This window comes from Phaenicophaeus curvirostris, chromosome 3 (assembly GCF_032191515.1).
Source record: "Phaenicophaeus curvirostris isolate KB17595 chromosome 3, BPBGC_Pcur_1.0, whole genome shotgun sequence".
Lineage (NCBI taxonomy): Eukaryota > Metazoa > Chordata > Aves > Cuculiformes > Cuculidae > Phaenicophaeus > Phaenicophaeus curvirostris.
Window position 1 is genome coordinate 90,754,154 of NC_091394.1, and position 18,346 is coordinate 90,772,499.

Below are 18,346 nucleotides of genomic sequence, written 5' to 3' on the forward strand. Positions count from 1 at the left end.
GTTGACTATAGGAATGCTCTTTCCGAACTGAGGCATTTCCAAGGTAGATGTCTAAATTAAGTGTCCATTTTCTAAGTTATGGACCTTTCCAGTTCCAGATAACCTAGATTTCTGCTCTATATCTGATAAATCTTCCACAAAGAACCAAAATATGGCCTGAATTAGCAGGAGTCCACAGCTCACAAGGTAAATGGCGTAACCCTTCCTAAGGACTTTATTTTAATGTAACACTGCCCCCTTTTGAAGTCAGTGCAGTTGTACTGCAGTTACACTGACTGGCCTTCAGTGTGGACAGGGTCTGGGATTTATTCCTTCCTGCCCAGCATCATGACCTGTGATTAGATGGCAGACTGTCTCAAGGAAGGAAAAAGTATTTTTTTAAAACACATATTTGCATACTCAGGGTCTATGTCATCCTTCATGTTAGAAGCTTGCTTAAAGAATTTCCAGCAGGAGAAGCTGTATCATATTTTACATGGAAAGGTCTAAATGCCTGTGGAAGATGCAAATGCCTTGTTCCTTGAGCGTAGAACAAACTGGTAGTCAAAGTCTATTAAGGTGACCTTCCCTGGTTTTTATTTTAGAGCCAGCATCTCTCAGGAGTCAGGATGCGGCAGCGAGTTCTGCAGGCAGTGGTCAGCACATTGGGCTGCTATGTAACCCACCATGGTAGCTCCTAGTGACTTCCTCTGAAGGGCTAGAGGGACAGTAACCCCCTCTACTCCCAGAGATCCACATATTAGGGCAGCAAGTACACAGGGATGCTTATCTTCCAGTTGTTCCCTTATGATGGATCAGTAGTTGTCCCTTGCTTCCTGTACTTCTCCAAACAAAGAAAGATTTTTGAGACCTTTTCCTTTTTCTTAGGCTTTCTCCTAAAGGGCTCAGGGCAGGAAGAGTGGGTTCCTGCTGGCACCATTTGATACTCTGAAGTTCCCTGTGAACTATGTGGGTTATTTTTTCTTTTCTGATAGCATAGTGAAAAAGCATTTGAAAGAAACCAGCCAAGATCTAGGTTACAGATGAAGGCCATTATACTGCAGTAACACAGGCTCACTTTCTTTTTAGCTGAGAAGAAGTTAATCCTTGGGGAGACATTATTTTGCTGGCAGCTCCAGTGGGAATGTTCACAGTGCTCTGTTTGGCTACTGATAGGCTCAGATAACTGACTTTTCCAAGGCTCCAACAGAGCTGAGCTATGCTATGCCAAAAATCCAGACGCATAGAAAGAATAGATGTGTTCTCAAATTAGGTAGCAAGTTTTCTCTTGCTTTGCAGAATGATAGTGACCCAGTCATCTACAATAAGGTGTTATTTGAAAGTAGATGAAATAGTACTTCTACAACTTAGAGTGACTAGCTTGGAGGCAGTGATTTTGAATTGATAAGAATGTCCTCTTCTATCTAGCCCTACTTAAGGTTTCTCTTGTGTTTGTGTTATTTAGCCCTCCTCACACTCTCCAGTGCAGCAGTGTCTTATGTAGCACTTAGCTACACTTTTTAATAATGTTTATGTTGTCAGTTGTCTCCTAAGATAATTACTTTAAATTTTAATGCAAAAATTATGATTGTTTTACTGTTACATAAATCTATTTAAAACCCAAACAATGCCAGTATGCAGTCTGAAACTTATGGGAATGTGAGGCAGAGGCTCAAATGCCTTAGGCTAAGCTACTTGTAAAGAGAAATGGGCCCAAATTTTGAATGCTGTGTTTGCATTCTTACTTCTTTCATCTTTATTTATGCTTAAGTACTGTTAAAATAAATGTTGTTTAGGTTATAAAAGCAAGCACTTGAACAGAAATTGCATAATTCAGCATGTCAATGTGTTGAAGGATCTCATTCAACAGTACAAAGTGACTATTTATGAAGTGATACCTTCATTTTCCCAAGGGACCACACACTATGACATTTGCTGAATATACTGCAAGGGTTTTGGTTTTTTTTAAAACATTGTAATAATTCATTCCTATGAGTTCTTCCTTATTCTTCATCTCATTTTTGCCATTTGGCCTCCCACCCTCTCCCCGCAACTTTTGCCCTTCCGTATAGCATATGCGCATTGCAGGCTGTCTAGCAGCCTCACTGCATGCCAATGATGTGATGCTGTTGAGGGTAGCAGCTTCACATGGGAGAGTGACCTTAACTGCTAAAAAATGTAAGAAACCATCAGTAATGTGAAACCAACAAAACATAGTGTTTGGGAATATTATTGGCAATTTGCCCTACCACATTAAACCCAATAACATACATGAAACAGACTTCAATTGAATACATAAACTAATCTTGGGGAAAGATCTGGAAAACATGTCACCTCTTCCTAAGGGACTTTGCTAGCCACTGGGGCAATGAATCGTGCCAGTTCTCAAGTTCTTCTTTGAAAACTGTGACACTTTTTAGGAGGAGGAGCAAAGGCAGACACTCTGCCAAGTAACCTACAGCTTAGGCTGGAAGTGAGGATATACAGGTTTGAACTTGCTCAACAGAAGTAAGAACTGAACCTGGGACCCTGCAGACACTCTAGCTAGTAGATTCCTTAATAGAAGAACCTTCCTGCAGCGATTTATGTGAGTTAATGAATGCAAAAAAACCAACTATGTTTTGCACATGGTAGGCATGTACAGACATTCTGTGAATACACAGGCTTGATCAGATCCCCTAGGTGCATCGGAGCTAGATGATATTCCCAGTCACTCATATGTACTTGACAGAAATATGATTTCTCAAACTGCTTGATATTTAATCACATCTGGGTCTACAGATCTGGGTTTCTTTCCATAGGGTAACATCAGAGATAAAATAATGACTTTCTGGTCTTTGGTGTCTAAGTTCTTCTTAAGATCTCTGTTTAAACAGGATATGGACCTTTCCCTCTTTGTGTTTGTTATTTATATCACAAAGATGATGATGATGTAATTATGTACCACCTATAATAATTGCTAATAGCTAACTCATATGGGTAGAATGCATTAAAAAGAAAGAATACATTAATCACAGAATCACAGAATCACAGAATAACCAGGTTGGAAGAGACCCACCGGATCATCGAGTCCAACCGTTCCCATCAAACACTAAACCATATCCCTCAGCACCTCATCCACCCGTGCCTTAAACACCTCCAGGGAAGGTGACTCAACCACCTCCCTGGGCAGCCTGGTCCAGTGGCCAATGACCCTTTCTGTAAAGAATTTTTTCCTAACGTCTAGCCTAAACCTCCCCTGGCGGAGCTTGAGGCCATTCCCTCTTGTCCTGTCCCTTGTCACCTGGGAGAAGAGGCCAGCACCCTCCTCTCCACAACCTCCTTTCAGGTAGTTGTAGAGAGCAATGAGGTCTCCCCTCAGCCTCCTCTTCTCCAGGCTAAACAACCCCAGCTCTCTCAGCCGCTCCTCATAAGGCCTGTTCTCCAGCCCTTTCACCAGCTTTGCTGCTCTTCTCTGGACAATATTATTAAAATAATATTGTGTTCAGATAACTACAAGAATGGAAGGCTATTTAGCCTTAGATAAAATATTCTGGCTGGGGAAATGGCTATTCATGAATTAAGGTAAGAGGCAGTATAGCAACACGTTCTCTAATTTCTACTCTGTCACTTCAGTCTTATTTTATGTGTGTCTCCCAAAATGTGTAATAGAACAGAGAGTTAAAATGCAGAAATTAAAAAGTACTGGTATTTCCTCTTGTTTCACATGGAGCAGTCCCTTAACAGCAAAATAAACAAGAGGGAGGAAGAAGTCAGCCAATATAGACAGACCCAACTGCAATGATGCAAAGTAGAAACAAAGTTATTAAACAGGGAGGATTTTTTTTACCAGTAGAATTCAATTAACAAAAACTCATCTCACAACTGGATGTTTCTAAGATGTGTACACGTATACACATTCAAGCGTGCATAGATATGGGATAGGATTGAAAAGGCCACTCTTGACTGATATCTATGACATATGTGGAAAATTGCATGAAACCATGAACTGACAGTTTTTATGTAGGTGAACAGACCTTGTAGAGAGCAAACTAATATCTCCTTCCATGTGGTAGCATTCTCCTCAGCTTGGCATGACACCATGTCTGCTTTAGTCTTCAGTTCCTATTTGAATAAGGAGTGAGACGCATAGCCAGCTCCTGCATTAATGATCCGTGGTAAAAACATATACACGATCCAGATGCCAATTTCTCACTCTCTTTTTGAGAACATTTAGGTCTTGGAGTAAACACTCATTGTAAACAATGTGGGAGGAATGCAACTGCTCAGCATTGTCTAGTATTAGTGGTGAGGGCTGGAGTATATCTTTAGTTACAGAAGGAAATATGTGATAGGAGAAATATGTTTTAACAAGGAAATATTATTAACTGTACAAAGATTTGCCTCATTAACCCTTCTAGAGCTTTCTGGATGATTTTTGCATATTATATGAAGTAGCACTGCTTGCCATGTAAGAGTAGTTTCCAAGTCACACTGATGCCAGATGTGCTGCCTTAAAGACAGTGGATAAAATCGGTGTTCTGCTCACTGAGGAGTCAGACTATCAGCTGCAGCAAGATGGAAAACTATCGTTCTTGTCATTGAAGGGGTCTAAACTGGGACTTAATGAGGCCCTATATTATAGTCATTACTTTACCATAATAATTGTCACAAAATCTTTTGTTAACCATTGTGCAATGCACAGATTCATCCAAAATTAATGAGGTGCTGTCTGTTTTGAGTCATTTTAATAAAGGCTGTCTTCACCTCCTGACTGTGTGCTCTCGTGTACGCTGGTGTGAGTTGTTCAAAGACTGCTCCATGCCAATGCTCACATAGTTGGCTGGATTTCGGTGACACAATTTTTATGATTCCTGTAACTGAAGGCGAGAATTTCTGACTGATGAAAATGTGTACAAACCCGTTCCACTATGCAAAGTATTTTCATTTTCTGTTTAGTATTTATACGCTGTGTTAAGTCTGGCTGTTCTTAATATCATTTTACTTAAAAGAGATTTTTCTACTCTCTTGATTTTATAATAATCATATTTCTGGGAGACTACTCTGCAGTCCTTTAAGCTGTCTGCTGCTTGTTGTCAGCTTGAGGCTCTCCCCTTGACTGTAGCTTTTAGTCCATGAGTACCAACACCCCATAGGTTGGGGGCCTACAATTTGAAGTGGATGCTGTGGAAGCAGACTGAAAGTTATGTCTCTGGGCTTCAAAGAAACCCATCTAAACACAGAGGGCAGGTAAGATACCAGAAAAGTGGTGACAATAAGATGCGCATTGCCTCCATATCTGGGCAGGCACCAAAATGACCTTAGGTAGCTACGTGCACTTGCTGCAACAACAGCTTCTAATTTTTTTTCTATAAAGATATACCCCCTCTCATCTCCTAAAAGTTGTTTTGCTCCTCTTGATGGAATTGCCTCTCATCCCACTTGCCTTAGCTATTGCATTATGCTAACTTCAGCTATGAAAACATTTTCCCACTGATTCAACCACATCACGGCATTCTCAAGTCTTTAGACAGTTTTTGTGTTGCTAACGACTTGAGGTCTAGACAATTTGTTTTTCTTCCCACAGAGTGGTTTAGGGGACTTTATGATTCAGTAGATTTTTCACATTTTGGAAATTAGCCATGAAACGAAAAGGCCAAGTACTAAACTCAGAAAAAGCAGAAATCAGCTTAAGTTAAGTTAATCAAAGTTAAGTTAAAAGACCCCAAAAAGTACAAAACAACTTTTGGAACTGCGTATGCTGCATGGGGACAGGCTGTCCCCACAAAATTTAAGCAGGAAGATAAGCACAAAGACCATATACCTAGAGAGGTCTTCCTTGGTGATCCAAGGTCTTTGGATAGATACATCACATTTTTAAGGAAATTCATTCCCTCACTCAGCTCAGGAGTAGGTATACTGAACAAATGAATAAATTTCTGTCCCCCAAGGATGCACTCAAATGTCAATATGCCTATTACTAGGTTTTTTATATAGTAATTCCCTAAATAAGTTCTGTAATCTGTATTATTGAGGAGTTCTGACAAGATGATAAAAGTGCTTTCTTCCTGCATTAAGATCTACTTTATTTTTTTTCAATTAGGGTGAGCTTTCAGGTTCTTGAATTTATTATCTGCTACTTCAGTTTCATTTCCTTCAACTGGCACAGCTGTAACGCAAAGTAGAACATTGTGTGTATTGGGAGTAATCCGAGTGGAAAAGACAGAGCAAACTGCAGGATACTTTTGCAAGTCACATGTATCTATAGGGTTTTTTTGGGACAAAGGTGGATAAACTTGGCTCTTCAGTCCTGTTAGGAGTTAAGATTTTTCCATATGTCCTGATTTTCCTGAAAAGAAGAAAAAAAACATTCATCTGTTTTTCACATGCTTTTCCCCCATTTGTCTGGCAGGACTTTGTAATGTGAGGAGTCACAATGGGCTAAATGCATCACTAGAACTGCAGAGGTCACAGCAGACCTTACATTGGCTCATTAAATTTCTATAAATATTCAGCTGTCTTTTGATTACTTTTTTCTCCCTGTGATCACGTACCATTTCCTTTCCTACGATGTGTGGTTATGTATAAATTTTTAAAAATTATTTTTTCTTATCATCAAAATGAACATATTGGTCCAGGCTACATGCAGTATTGGCAGGCTGCTCCTCTCCCATGACACCGATGAGATGGTGTCCCTTAATGGCTCAGGGTACTTGACACCATTCTGCAAATCTGGTGGTATTAATACGAAGAGAATGTAGATGTGTGCAAACAACCACATTTAGTATTTTCAATAATTCTTGGAAAAAAAACTTAAATTCATTTACTGAAAATAAACACAGAATGAGGCCACAAAATCATACAGACAGTGGCATTTATATATAAACCATATCCTTTTCTCCAGCGACATGTTTATTAAAAAATTGTATCTTGACTCAAATTAGTGGGGGGTTTATCACCAACTCTGTGAGTCTGGGTTTCACCTATGCTGTTCAATCCAATTAGCATGTAAGTGTTCTCACCAAAGCCACGTGACAGTGGATAGGTGTTTGGTTTTCCTAGTGATAGACCTATCATTGCCAAAAGGATACTGAACTGAGTCTTGAATATGAGGCAAGGAACTCAGGACCATAGAATCATAGAATAACCAGGTTGGAAGAGACCCACCAGATCATCAAGTCCAACCATTCCTATCAAACACTAAACCATGCCCCTTAGCACCTCGTCCACCCGTGCCTTAAACACCTCCAGGCAAGGTGAATCAACCACCTCCCTGGGCAGCCTGTTCCAGTAAACAATGACCCTTTCTGTGAAGAATTTTTTCCTAATGTCCAGCCATGATCACATCTCTAACACAGAATTGTTAGGATGAACACTTATGCTCAGATATTTTCACATTTAATGGATTAATGGCATTCTTATCTCACAAATCTGTCACAGGTTGCCAATACCTGCTAAATTTAGTGACTAATGTGTGTTTGAATACACTATTCCTTTTACTTTTTTTCCGACAATCGTTGTAGCTGAACTAAAATAAGCAGATCTCTCTATTTCATCTCCTGAAGAGGGTGGGTTGCAATGCTCTAGATTAACTGAAAGGTTTATGCAGGCCCTGAAGAAGAAAGGAGTTGCCCAGTAGACCACTTATCACTAATGATGCTACTGCCCCAGTGTGATGGGGCTGGGAACTTAAGCCTCCAAAGTTATCTGCTTAGATTTTTCCTAGGCCTGTCTTGCTTGGATATGTAGCCTGGCTTTATATCACATAAAGTAGTGGGAACTTAGGCCAATATATCTAGTCAAAGCTGGTGGAGACTAAAGATAATTTGGGAGTGAGGGTTTTTCAGGCTAGGGCTTTCTCAAGGATCTGTGACACTATATTTGTCCTAAACTTCTCATTCATTAAAAGAATAACTAAACAAACGAACAAAAAAACTCCAAACCCAGAATGCCAAAACAGCAAAAAACAAAACATCTGCCTTGTGAAAAAGAAGGTGCTAGTATCATAGAACAGGCAATAGGTTGAGTATATAAAATTGTATGAAAATCAGTATGAGGAAAATTAGCTAAAATAGTTTGTAAGGATGAACATATAATAAATTTTGAGGTGAAAATATGAATTAAATCCCTCACAAATACTATTTAAAATGTGATGTCAGGTTCTTTAGTATGTTAAAATTCATATTTGTCTGGATCTTTTGTGATGTTATTAGTAAAAAAAAAAAAAGAAAGCACAAAAAGAAATGGAAACTTGTGGCTACACATGAGTTTATTGTTCTAAACCATATGTTAGAAAAATATTACATCAATAGTTGGGTTTGCTCTGTGAGGACTGAAATTATTATTAGTAAATACAGCTAAAAAGACTGATAAATAAATATCCCTTTGGTACATTCACTAATGAGAAACCAGTTCTTCTGCAGCAAGCTTTTTTATCCTGAGCAGTTTACTGGTAAATCTGGCTGAACTCTACCAGAGTTATGTTTGCCTTGTTATTTTAAAATTTAAATGAATGGATAGCAGTGGGAAGCTTGGTATTTTGGTATGGTATAAGATGTCATTTGAACTCTGAATTAAGTTACATTGGCTTCTATCTGTGTGTGGAGTTTTAAAAAGAACCCAGAACTGCATGAAGCCAGCTAATAATAGAACTTGTGGCTCAGAAGGGATTGAGATTAGTTGAAATTGTTACATTAGGAGAGTAAGGACTAATTTTAAATTGAAGAGAAAGAAAACAGAGAAGTATTAAGCTATAGTCAGTATTTAACCATCAAAATAAGTTTCTAGTATGAAATAATTAGCCAAACCTACAACAAGGATAAAGTTCAAAATGGGATATATAGAATGATTTGGGTTGGAAAGGACCCTTAAGATCATTTAGTTCTAACACCCTGCCACAGGCAGGGACACCTCCCACTAGATCAGGCTGCCCAAGTCCCCATCCAACCTGGCCTTGAACACCTCCAGGGATGGGGCATCCACAGCTTCCCTGGGCAACCTGTTCCAGTGCTTCACCAGCTTCACTGTGAAGAATTTCCTTCTTATGTCTAGTCTAAATCGGCTCCTCTCCAGTTTATTCCCATTCCCCCTTGTCCTATCACTAGATGCCCTTGTAAAAAGTAGCTCCCCAGCATTCTTGTGCAAACCCTTTAGGTACTGGAAGGTCGCTATAAGATCTCCTCAGAGCCTTCTCTTCTCCAGGCTGAACAACCCCAACTCTCTCAGCCAGTCCTAATACGGGAAGTGCTCCATTCCTCTGGTCATCTTTGTATTCCTCCTCTGGACTCATTCCAACAGTTCTATATCCTTCTTATGTTGAAGATTCCAGAACTGAACACAATACAGGAATCCCAATTACAATGTCCCAATTTACAGTGGATCACTGTGTGAGGTCTCTGCAGACCCAGCTCCAAGTTGTGCATTCAGTCCTAATGTAGACAAGCATGGTAATTTTCCAGGTCGTGTTCTTCTGTTCTGACTACTATGATTATGGATAGCCAAGAAGTACTAGTCCCATGAAGTCACCAAAGCCAAGATTTCATCCTTACTTGTAACTACATAAACTGCTGTTATTAAAATCACAGATATGTTCCTTGAAAGAGATTTCTGTTGGGGAAGTTAGTTGGTATTAGTTTTCCATCCTTAAAAATACTTTAAAAATCCCTTTTGCCATTGTCTGTGCAGTCCTTCCATTTATCTGTCTTCTGAAGTCCACCAGTTGCTGGGCACTGCAATTCCTCATTAAGAGCTGAGGCTTTTGAGTCACTTATATGGCACCCTGGGGTTTCAGAATTGCAGTTTGGAGCAGCTCAGCAAAGAAAACTGCAATCCTGCAGAGCTAGCAATATGCAACATCAAAGATATAAATACTTTTCTGTCACTCCTCCCTTCCTCTCACTCCACTTTTCTTCCAGTGAAACCAGTATCACTGCCCACTGCTATTTTGAGTATGCTCAGAGATCCTACAAGACTCCAAACTCTTTGTTTGGGTGTATCTGGCCATTTTACACTCCTCTCTGGTATCAATGGATGATGATCAGAGTTTGGCAGAGGAGAGGGAAATGTTCTCCTGATATTTTCAGTCTCACTGCCATCTAGATATTTCACAGCTGTCTTTACAGCTGTTCTGTGCATGCACGTTTATAAGTGCCTCTTTCCCATCTTAGTCTTATGTTTTCTTTCTTATCCTCATACTACTGATCCCCCCCTGGCCAGGGTGTGATAGCATCAACCAGAAATACTGAAACCTGCAGAATTATAGTTTTGTACCGCTTTATGTCTCTTTATCAAAACTATTGCAGATGTGAAAATAATTTCAATCCTAATATGTTCTCTGGTTAGGATTTTACTGAATTTTAGTCTGGGCTGTGACAGTAGATTTCACTTCTAGAAACATAAGGGCTAAGAACGCAGTCAGTTTCAGGGGAAACTCTAAGTCCCAGCTCACTCATTTTAGATCTAGAGTGGAGTTCATGTCTGCTATGCCTTCCCTAAACAGGTACATTTCTCCTCTCCCTCTCCCAAAACAGCTCCTTGAAGAATATAGTACCTTTGCTTCAATACCGACACCAAATATTGCTGTAATATACTAGGCCAAGCAAATTATTTTTTAAGTAAAATTATTAAACTATGATCTTGCTTAATCCTTCTATAAACATTTGAGGAAGAAAAATATGCTTTAATCTTGTTTCAGTTCTACATTTTTTCTGTGAATAATTCACTTTCCAGATGCAAAGTATTACTGAGGTATTATGATAAGACGAAGGAAAATACAACCGAAGATGTATTTGATTTAGAGCATTGTGTGTTTGTTTTTCAAAATAGAGCTATTGGTGCCACCAGTCATAAAATGTAGAGGAGTCATCTTATTTTCAGTCCACCTGCCCATAATGGATTGCACTGCAAGCCTTATTCTCTTAGAAGCAGTATCGGGGTCAAATCAGTGCTGCTGCATTTCATGTCCAAAGATAAAATAGTTTCAGTTGTGCCACCTTTTGACAGCAACCTGTGCAGCTACTGCAGAAGAAATCTTGCTGAGTGGATCAGGGATTTGTTTGTCCTACAGACATCTGTTCCTTCTCCCAGGGCTTTTGTCTGAATGTGGAGTACAGAAAATGCAGTTGGACTCCTTACCAAAAATGTCTCCTATGATCTGTGATTTAAAGGTATATATTCAGCATAGCTTAGTTATAATTTTATTAGTAGAGGTTGCCACTGGTCTTCTGTAGGATTTGAATATGTTGAGTTGTGTAACTTTCGCTGCTAGGCCCTACAAGTGTTATTTTGCCTGGCCAATCTTGTCTCTGAATTGTTAAATATTCCTTCTTATATGTATCAAGTATTACATGGAAGTTAGCAAGAGTATTCTTTCTTAAATCTGATCTAGGTGATTATCTCAAGCTGTTTTGACTTGACTGCCGGATAAAATTTGAGGAGAACTATATGAACCAAAACCACCCAGCCAGCAAAGAAATTGGATTAAAAATATGTCTAAAAGAAATCTTCATAAACATCTCTTATTACATCTTTCCTTATTCAAAGATTTGGGGCAGAATGAAATCCCAGTGAAGTCAATGGAAAAACTCCAATTGCTGTTAAGAAGGGGCAGGATTTTATTCCAAATCTGCGAAATAAACCATAATTAACCTTCCATCGTGGCTGCCAGATTCCATGTCACCACTTGCTTCCACTATCTGAATTTAATTTTAGCAAAAATCTGTACAAAACTTAAGAGGTGTTTAAGGAATAGCCAAGTATCTTTTTCACTCTATCACTTTCTCTTATATGCCCAGTTAATTTCGAAAATATGCCCTGCCATCTTCCACAATTTCCTGTTGTAATAGATGTTAAAGAGACTATATTAATATAAAATTCTCTTATTTAGTGCTTGCTCTTCTTTTATGTTCTGATTTGAAGAAACTCCACAGCTCTCTAGACTCTAATTAATGATCATTAATTATTTAAAACTGGTTTATTCTTGAAATTAAATTAGCACCCTTTCTCCATCAAATAAATAAATGATGGTTTTAATTGCCTTCATATTAATATTTTTTCAGTCCAGGTCAAGAGCTCTTGCTGGATGTTCAATATGCATTTGGACTGCCATTTTACCCAAAATACGAAGAACAATTTACTTTAGGAGAAAAGAGTCTTTCCTTGCAAGTTATGCAGTATATCTCCAATTTTGTAAACTCTGGGTAAGTGTGTGCCATTTAAGAATTGTTTTGACTGGGGAGGCGGAAAGGAGTAGAGAGAATATAGTCCAGATCCTGCCCGCACTCAAGGAGCTTCCATTTCTTCTAGAAATTTGTAATCCTAGAGGGGGGCTTTGTTCAACACTGCTGGAAAATCATGTCCAAGTTGTCAACCAGACACCAAAGATTTGTGGTATGACACCTAACTAGAATCTAGTAAGAATTTTATCTCTGCGGAACAGCTGCAAATTCTGATTAAATATACGTGAGCTACAAAGGCCTTGATGGCTTTTCCAGAGCTTAGTTCTAGGACCCCATTTCTGAAGAGTCTTGGCTAAGTTGGCTAAGTTCCCAGTAGAAATGGGAAAGCACATGAAGACACAGCATATCGTTTACCACCTACCCTGTGAATAACTCAGCTTCACTGTGCTGTGCCTGTGCTCAAGAATGAGGAGTCTCTTTGGAAAGCAAGTGTGGGAAACATGACATTACATGCTTATTAGAGCACCTTGGGTTGCTTTGGGACTGCGGTATGTTCAGGGTGTTCTTGAACCCATGTCTATACAGGTTCTGTGTACCTGATCTATAGGAAGTGAACCTGACTTACAAGTTACTGTCAGGTGAGACACAGTGAACAATTCACCAGTTTGGACTGAATTTGAATCCTACTTATCAGAGGGACTAAATACACATTTCCTTGACCCAGCTGATCTCCTTCTTCTTTTTATTATTCATCTAGTTCTTTTCTAATGATCATTTCTCCTGCTCCCATAGAAATCCAAATTACCCCTATAGCTTCTCAAGAAGAATGTCAGGGGCGATGCCCCCATGGCCTATGTATCTGCCAAATGATGATGGTGATAACTACAAGGAATTCACTGTTTCCTTGCCAACTCTTAAAGGACTGAAAAAAGCAGACTGTTCCTTTTGGTCTGATTATATCAGAAGACTGAGAGCATCCACAGGTGAGCAGCATGTTTACTGTAATTAAATAAAACTGAAATTATCTGCTTAATATTTTCCTCTGTCTGTAGTCCTGTTAATATTATAGTTATGCCAGTGTGGAAAAATACTTTTCATAGGTGAAACAGCATTAATGCTTTTGTTCAACACATAGCCGAACCACAGTTTTCCTTCAAAACTAGACTTGAGATTTCATGCAGGTGCTTTCATCAGTTTCTTTGTGTCCCTCAGTGTCTTTTAAGTTCAAAGGGGATATTTTGACCTCTTTGATGGTTTTCCACTGGTTGAGATAGTCTTAATTTGCAAAACTTGATTCTGATGTTTAAACAATCCTGGATATAGCTTCTAGATCTTTTGGAACTTAATCTCACAGCATTATGGATGTTGAAGTCACAGTTCTAGTGGAACAACAGTTGACCAAGCACCATGGACAGAGGCTACTCTCAGCATTTACATAAAATCCCAGGGAGAGGTGGGAAAGTATTTGCCAGGGAAGATTGTTTTATAGATGGAGAAGGTTTAAACCCATCCAAACTGGCATAAGAACACAAAAGCATGTGCATAGGTCAGTCCAAAGATCTGCCTAGTTCAGTATCCTGCCCTTGTCAGTGCCCAAAAACCCCAAATACTTGAATGTTAAACATAAAAATTGAGAGACTGAGAGAAAAACACACTGAAGGAGTTCACAAAGTTAAGTCAAATTCTGGAAAACAAATCACATAATCTGAGATTTATGGAGTACAGATTGTCTAGGAGAAGGTTTAAAAAGTACACGTCAACATATTATTCTGCAAGCAGAAGTGAATACACCCTTCCTGCTCTTCTTGGCCTCAGCACTGTGGTAAAGCAGTCACTCAATTCAATTCTACTGAATTCCATCTCATAGCAGCCGTGGCTTGTCACCTTACTTTGATAGTCATCTTTAATTTTACCTGACCCTGGAATACTGAAGCTTCTCATATAACTTCCACTTAAATAGGTGTCTCATCCATCCTATTTCAGCTTCATACCTCAACACAGGATAGTAACTTACAGAACCTCCTGCTGTGGGTCTCTTTTTAACAATCTGAGACTAATTCCTTATGAAAAAAAGGAGATTTGGAATGTTTATCAGTTCAGCTGGAAGGACTGCATGAACTTCAGATGATGATGGCTGAATACCTTCAATTTCTTTTTGAGAGGAAGTTGCATAAAAATTCATGCCAAAGAATTTTCTGTCCATCAGTACATGTTCATCACTTGAATTACTCCAAAAATCACATTCAGCAGGAGTAGACAAGTGGGACTGTGGCATCTGTTCAGTTCTGTTCAGTCAAGGGACCTGAAATCTTCAGATTTTTTTTGTTTAAGTCACCAAATATCACCTTGCTGCTTTGTTAGTGTGCCTCCCTGAAACAGAGATAGCTTGCTGTATCTTCCTTTGCAACTGAACCACTGTACCTCTGTTGTTACCTGCCTGCTCCAGAGTCTGTTTCTGGAGTGCTGCTAGGCCATCATATAAGATCCTGATATGATACAGGATGCTAGATTTGAGAGTGCAATGCTGAAAACTATTTTTGACTGATACATCTGGCACTCCATCCTGAGGGAGAGATATTCATCAGCTATGAGGTCCAATATAACACATACTTCGTGGAAGAAAGAGTATTTCTTGGTTTTATGTAATGAAATATTCATGATAGCATTTTTGGACTGAATTGTACACTTAATTATGACTTCTGAGTCTCGGTTGCTCTGGGTCACAATTTATGGCCTCACGCCAAGTAGATGGGGTTCACAAGTGTATCAGCAAGAGGCACTGCTAATGAAACAATCCAGTTTTTATGTCCAGGTGCAGTGCTATAGAGGGTCTGTTCTGATGCAGTCTCAACCATGATGAATCCTGTTTTGTCTATCTGACCTCTTTCTTCAAATCAGTATCTTCCCAGCTTAGGAAATAATCTGTGATCTATAACAAGAAAAAAAATCAGTAAAATGGAGAAGAACCAGACAAAGCAGTGGTTGTAAAATTGAACTGCAACTGGTTTTTCAATTTTTTGTTTCTTGATCCTTTGTTTACTTCACTTGAAATGCCTTGACTTAGAAATGTCAAATTTGGGATAACTAAAGGCTCAAAGCTCTATATCTTAGACTCTAAGTCACAATCCAACAGAAAACTGAGTTACTCCTAATTTCATAAACTGCAGTTTCTGGAATAGAGCCTCTCATATTTAGAATCTCTTGTACAATGGAAGTTAAATATTTTTTAGTTTGTTCACTGCTGGAACTAGAAGTTGTTTTGGATATATCCAACATAAAAGGTACCTGTAATTTTTTTTTCCATTTACTAACAATATTGTCCAAGGTGAAGCAAGTGTTTCGTTTTGTAACCAGACTGCAATATTTAATGACAGAATGTATCATTTGTCCCTGGTATATAATTGAAATATATGTTGTCATAATTGAACACAACTTATGAAAAGTCATTTATAATTTAAATGATTCTTCATGGTATTTACTAGCAGTGCCTTTACAAATTATGGAGGAAAGTGAATCTGTTTCATTGCAGCTGATCTATCAATCTGTTAAAATTTTGTTTGAAACCAGTTTGTAAAATTGGCATTTTTGATTGATGATTCAACTGGGGATTTATTAAAGTGAAGGAGCTTGGAAAGGTTTGGATTTAGTAAGTGGGGTTCCCATGGCTGCATTTCAAAGACATACTTTATATTCTGAATCATGATGGTTTCCATGGGAAACATCAAAATGAGTAACAAGAAGAGTGGCCATTGTGTAAAAAAAAATGTGGATGGCTTTTTCCAGGGAATGTGTTAACAACTTAAAATTCAGTTAAAATCAGGAGCTCCAGAATATTTACGCATATTCAGACACTGTGTCTGAATGCTAAAATGTCCCTTGCATACTGTGGTAGACTGCACTGCCTGGCAGTGAGTCCCTTTATAAGGGCCTCTCACTGCATTCCAGACACGTAGACCTGGATTCAATGTACATATCTTACTCATCTAACTGGTATCTAAACAGAACCAGTCCTCCTAAAGCAAGTGCCTCTGTAAGCAGTGTTGCACCAGTGAAGAAGGAGATACCTTTAGCTTCTCCAAGTGAAATCTTGTCTGCCTAACTCATGTGCCTAAATTTAGACATTCAGGCATACTTTGTGTCCAAGTTAGCCAGACTGAATGCCACCTGTAGAAAATTCAATGTCTAGCAAAGCCAAAGCCTTCTCCATTAGCTCGGAGAAACCACATGTAGCCAAACAAAAGTCCCAATAAAGCACCAGTATTCATAGTTCAGACTTTCGAATCAAGACAGAATCAGAAATGTTGTGGTTAGTATTCATCTTTTACCAATTCTATTCACACCTTCTTTTTTTGTAATCTCCACTAGAAAACAGATTCTTTCAGTATGTGTGACATGTGCAGTAATGAGAGTGCTCTGGCTAGGATACTTTAAATAAACACTGCCAATACAATTTCTTGGCAAAGTTTGGTGGTATTAAGAGAACTGCACTACTGAAACGGAGTGGAAGACTAAAATCGTAGAAGATAAAGAAAGAGAATGATAGATCTATTGGAGGTGGGTGCCTGAGGTTTTGTGTATGCCAGACAGGTGAAAAAATAACGTTCTCCAAATTTCTTGCCTGGTTAAGTATTAGGATGTAACACAAAAAATAGAACACATCTTGCACAAGTGGAGTGCAAGCTATGATGATGATGATGATGATGATGATGATGATGATGATGATGATGATGATGATGATGATGATGATGTCGCCGTCCATGGCAGGGCAGTTGGAACTAGATGATCTTTAAGGTCCCTTCAGACCCAAACTATTCTATGATTCTATGATTATACATTCCCATGGCAGTTATGTAAAGCATGCTGGAAGCATGATACCTAATTACCATTAGATGGTCTGCCATTACTCTAAAGCATTTGCAAATGGACTGCCAACTGAGAAAAAATTTCCTAAGCATTTATAGCTGCATAAAAAGGCTCTTAAGTGTCATTGACAAAGTGTAAACCTTCTAGCTTGCTGCATCAAGGATGTGACATTTTTTTAATCTTAATTATATTGTCTTTTCAGGAAATGCAAGTAACGGAGAGCCATCTGCAGAAAACAGCCCTAGTGAAGCTCCCACTGAAGGGCTTACCACCCAGGAGAGCCAGCCACTGGGAGACAAGGTAGCTTACAGCAGGTAGAAAATCACAGTGCTACTGCATGCGTTTGTCACACAAATATACATTCATGTAACTGTGCCACACTGGATGAACAAGTTGCTTCCTTTAATTAACTTTCTGAATAATTAATGTAGAGCTTTCAAGAAAGTACTTTTTTAAGAAAAATGTTGTATATGCCACAAAATAGACCTACAGCTACTATTTTAGTTCAAAAGAAACTGTAATTTGAAAAATAAAGTATCAATAAAAGCTCAAAACACAAACCAAAAGTACTTGGACTTTATTTCTTGCAGGTACACAAATTTTAACACATTGTTTTACCATCAGCCAGAAAAGGATGTGCATTGAAACCATGAGAAGTCCTCCTGCTGATGAGGCTCAAATTCACTAGATGCCTTATCTCACTTGTTCTTTTTTATTACTCATCCTATGACAAGTCGCTGATAGGTGTGGGAGCCTGGTTTGACATTCTGGAGAAAATTAAAAAGCTTCAGAATGGGAAGGGATTGAATCCAGGAAAAACGATGTAAGAAGAGAACCAAGAGTATGCATTGAGTGCGTTCACATGAAGTCAGGCACAGACACATGCTATATTCAGCTCATGCTCACCTGTGGAAATATGTATAAAATCATTTGGGTAAAGCACAACACATGGCAGAGATAATACCAAGCATGTATTAATTAAAACTTAAAATACGCTGTCCATGGAACATTTATCTTCTGTAAAGAGAAGATGAGATACAGGGTAATTTTGGAAGCATAAGGAAAAGTGCATCATACGATATCTTTAGTGACTCTGAAAGTATTTTTTGTTAGGTTGTTAATTCATTGCTGAGATCATTTGGCAACAGATAATTCTTAATTGACAGTATATCACTTACATCTTCATGATACTTCAGAACACAAAGTTAAAGGTTGCCATGAAGCTAGTAGTAAAATTTCCATTGATTTCAGTAGGACCCAAATATATTGTTCAGCATTGAAATGATTTAATAAAACAACTCATAAGGTTTTGTTTGCTGCTTGGGACCTTTGCCAGTGCATGAGCAGTT

At 38.7% G+C, this 18,346-nt stretch overlaps 1 protein-coding gene across 1 annotated transcript in view; it reads left to right on the forward strand.

Moving 5' to 3' along the window:
- Window positions 1-17,654, forward strand: part of TG (thyroglobulin) — a 160,568-nt gene extending 142,914 nt beyond the window's left edge. The window contains exons 46-48 of the mRNA XM_069853184.1: window positions 12,015-12,155; window positions 12,927-13,117; window positions 17,200-17,654. Of these exons, the coding sequence (XP_069709285.1) occupies window positions 12,015-12,155; window positions 12,927-13,117; window positions 17,200-17,315 (448 nt within the window). The 3' untranslated portion in view covers window positions 17,316-17,654. The remainder of the gene's footprint in view (window positions 1-12,014; window positions 12,156-12,926; window positions 13,118-17,199) is intronic.
- Window positions 17,655-18,346: the final 692 nt, after the last annotated feature.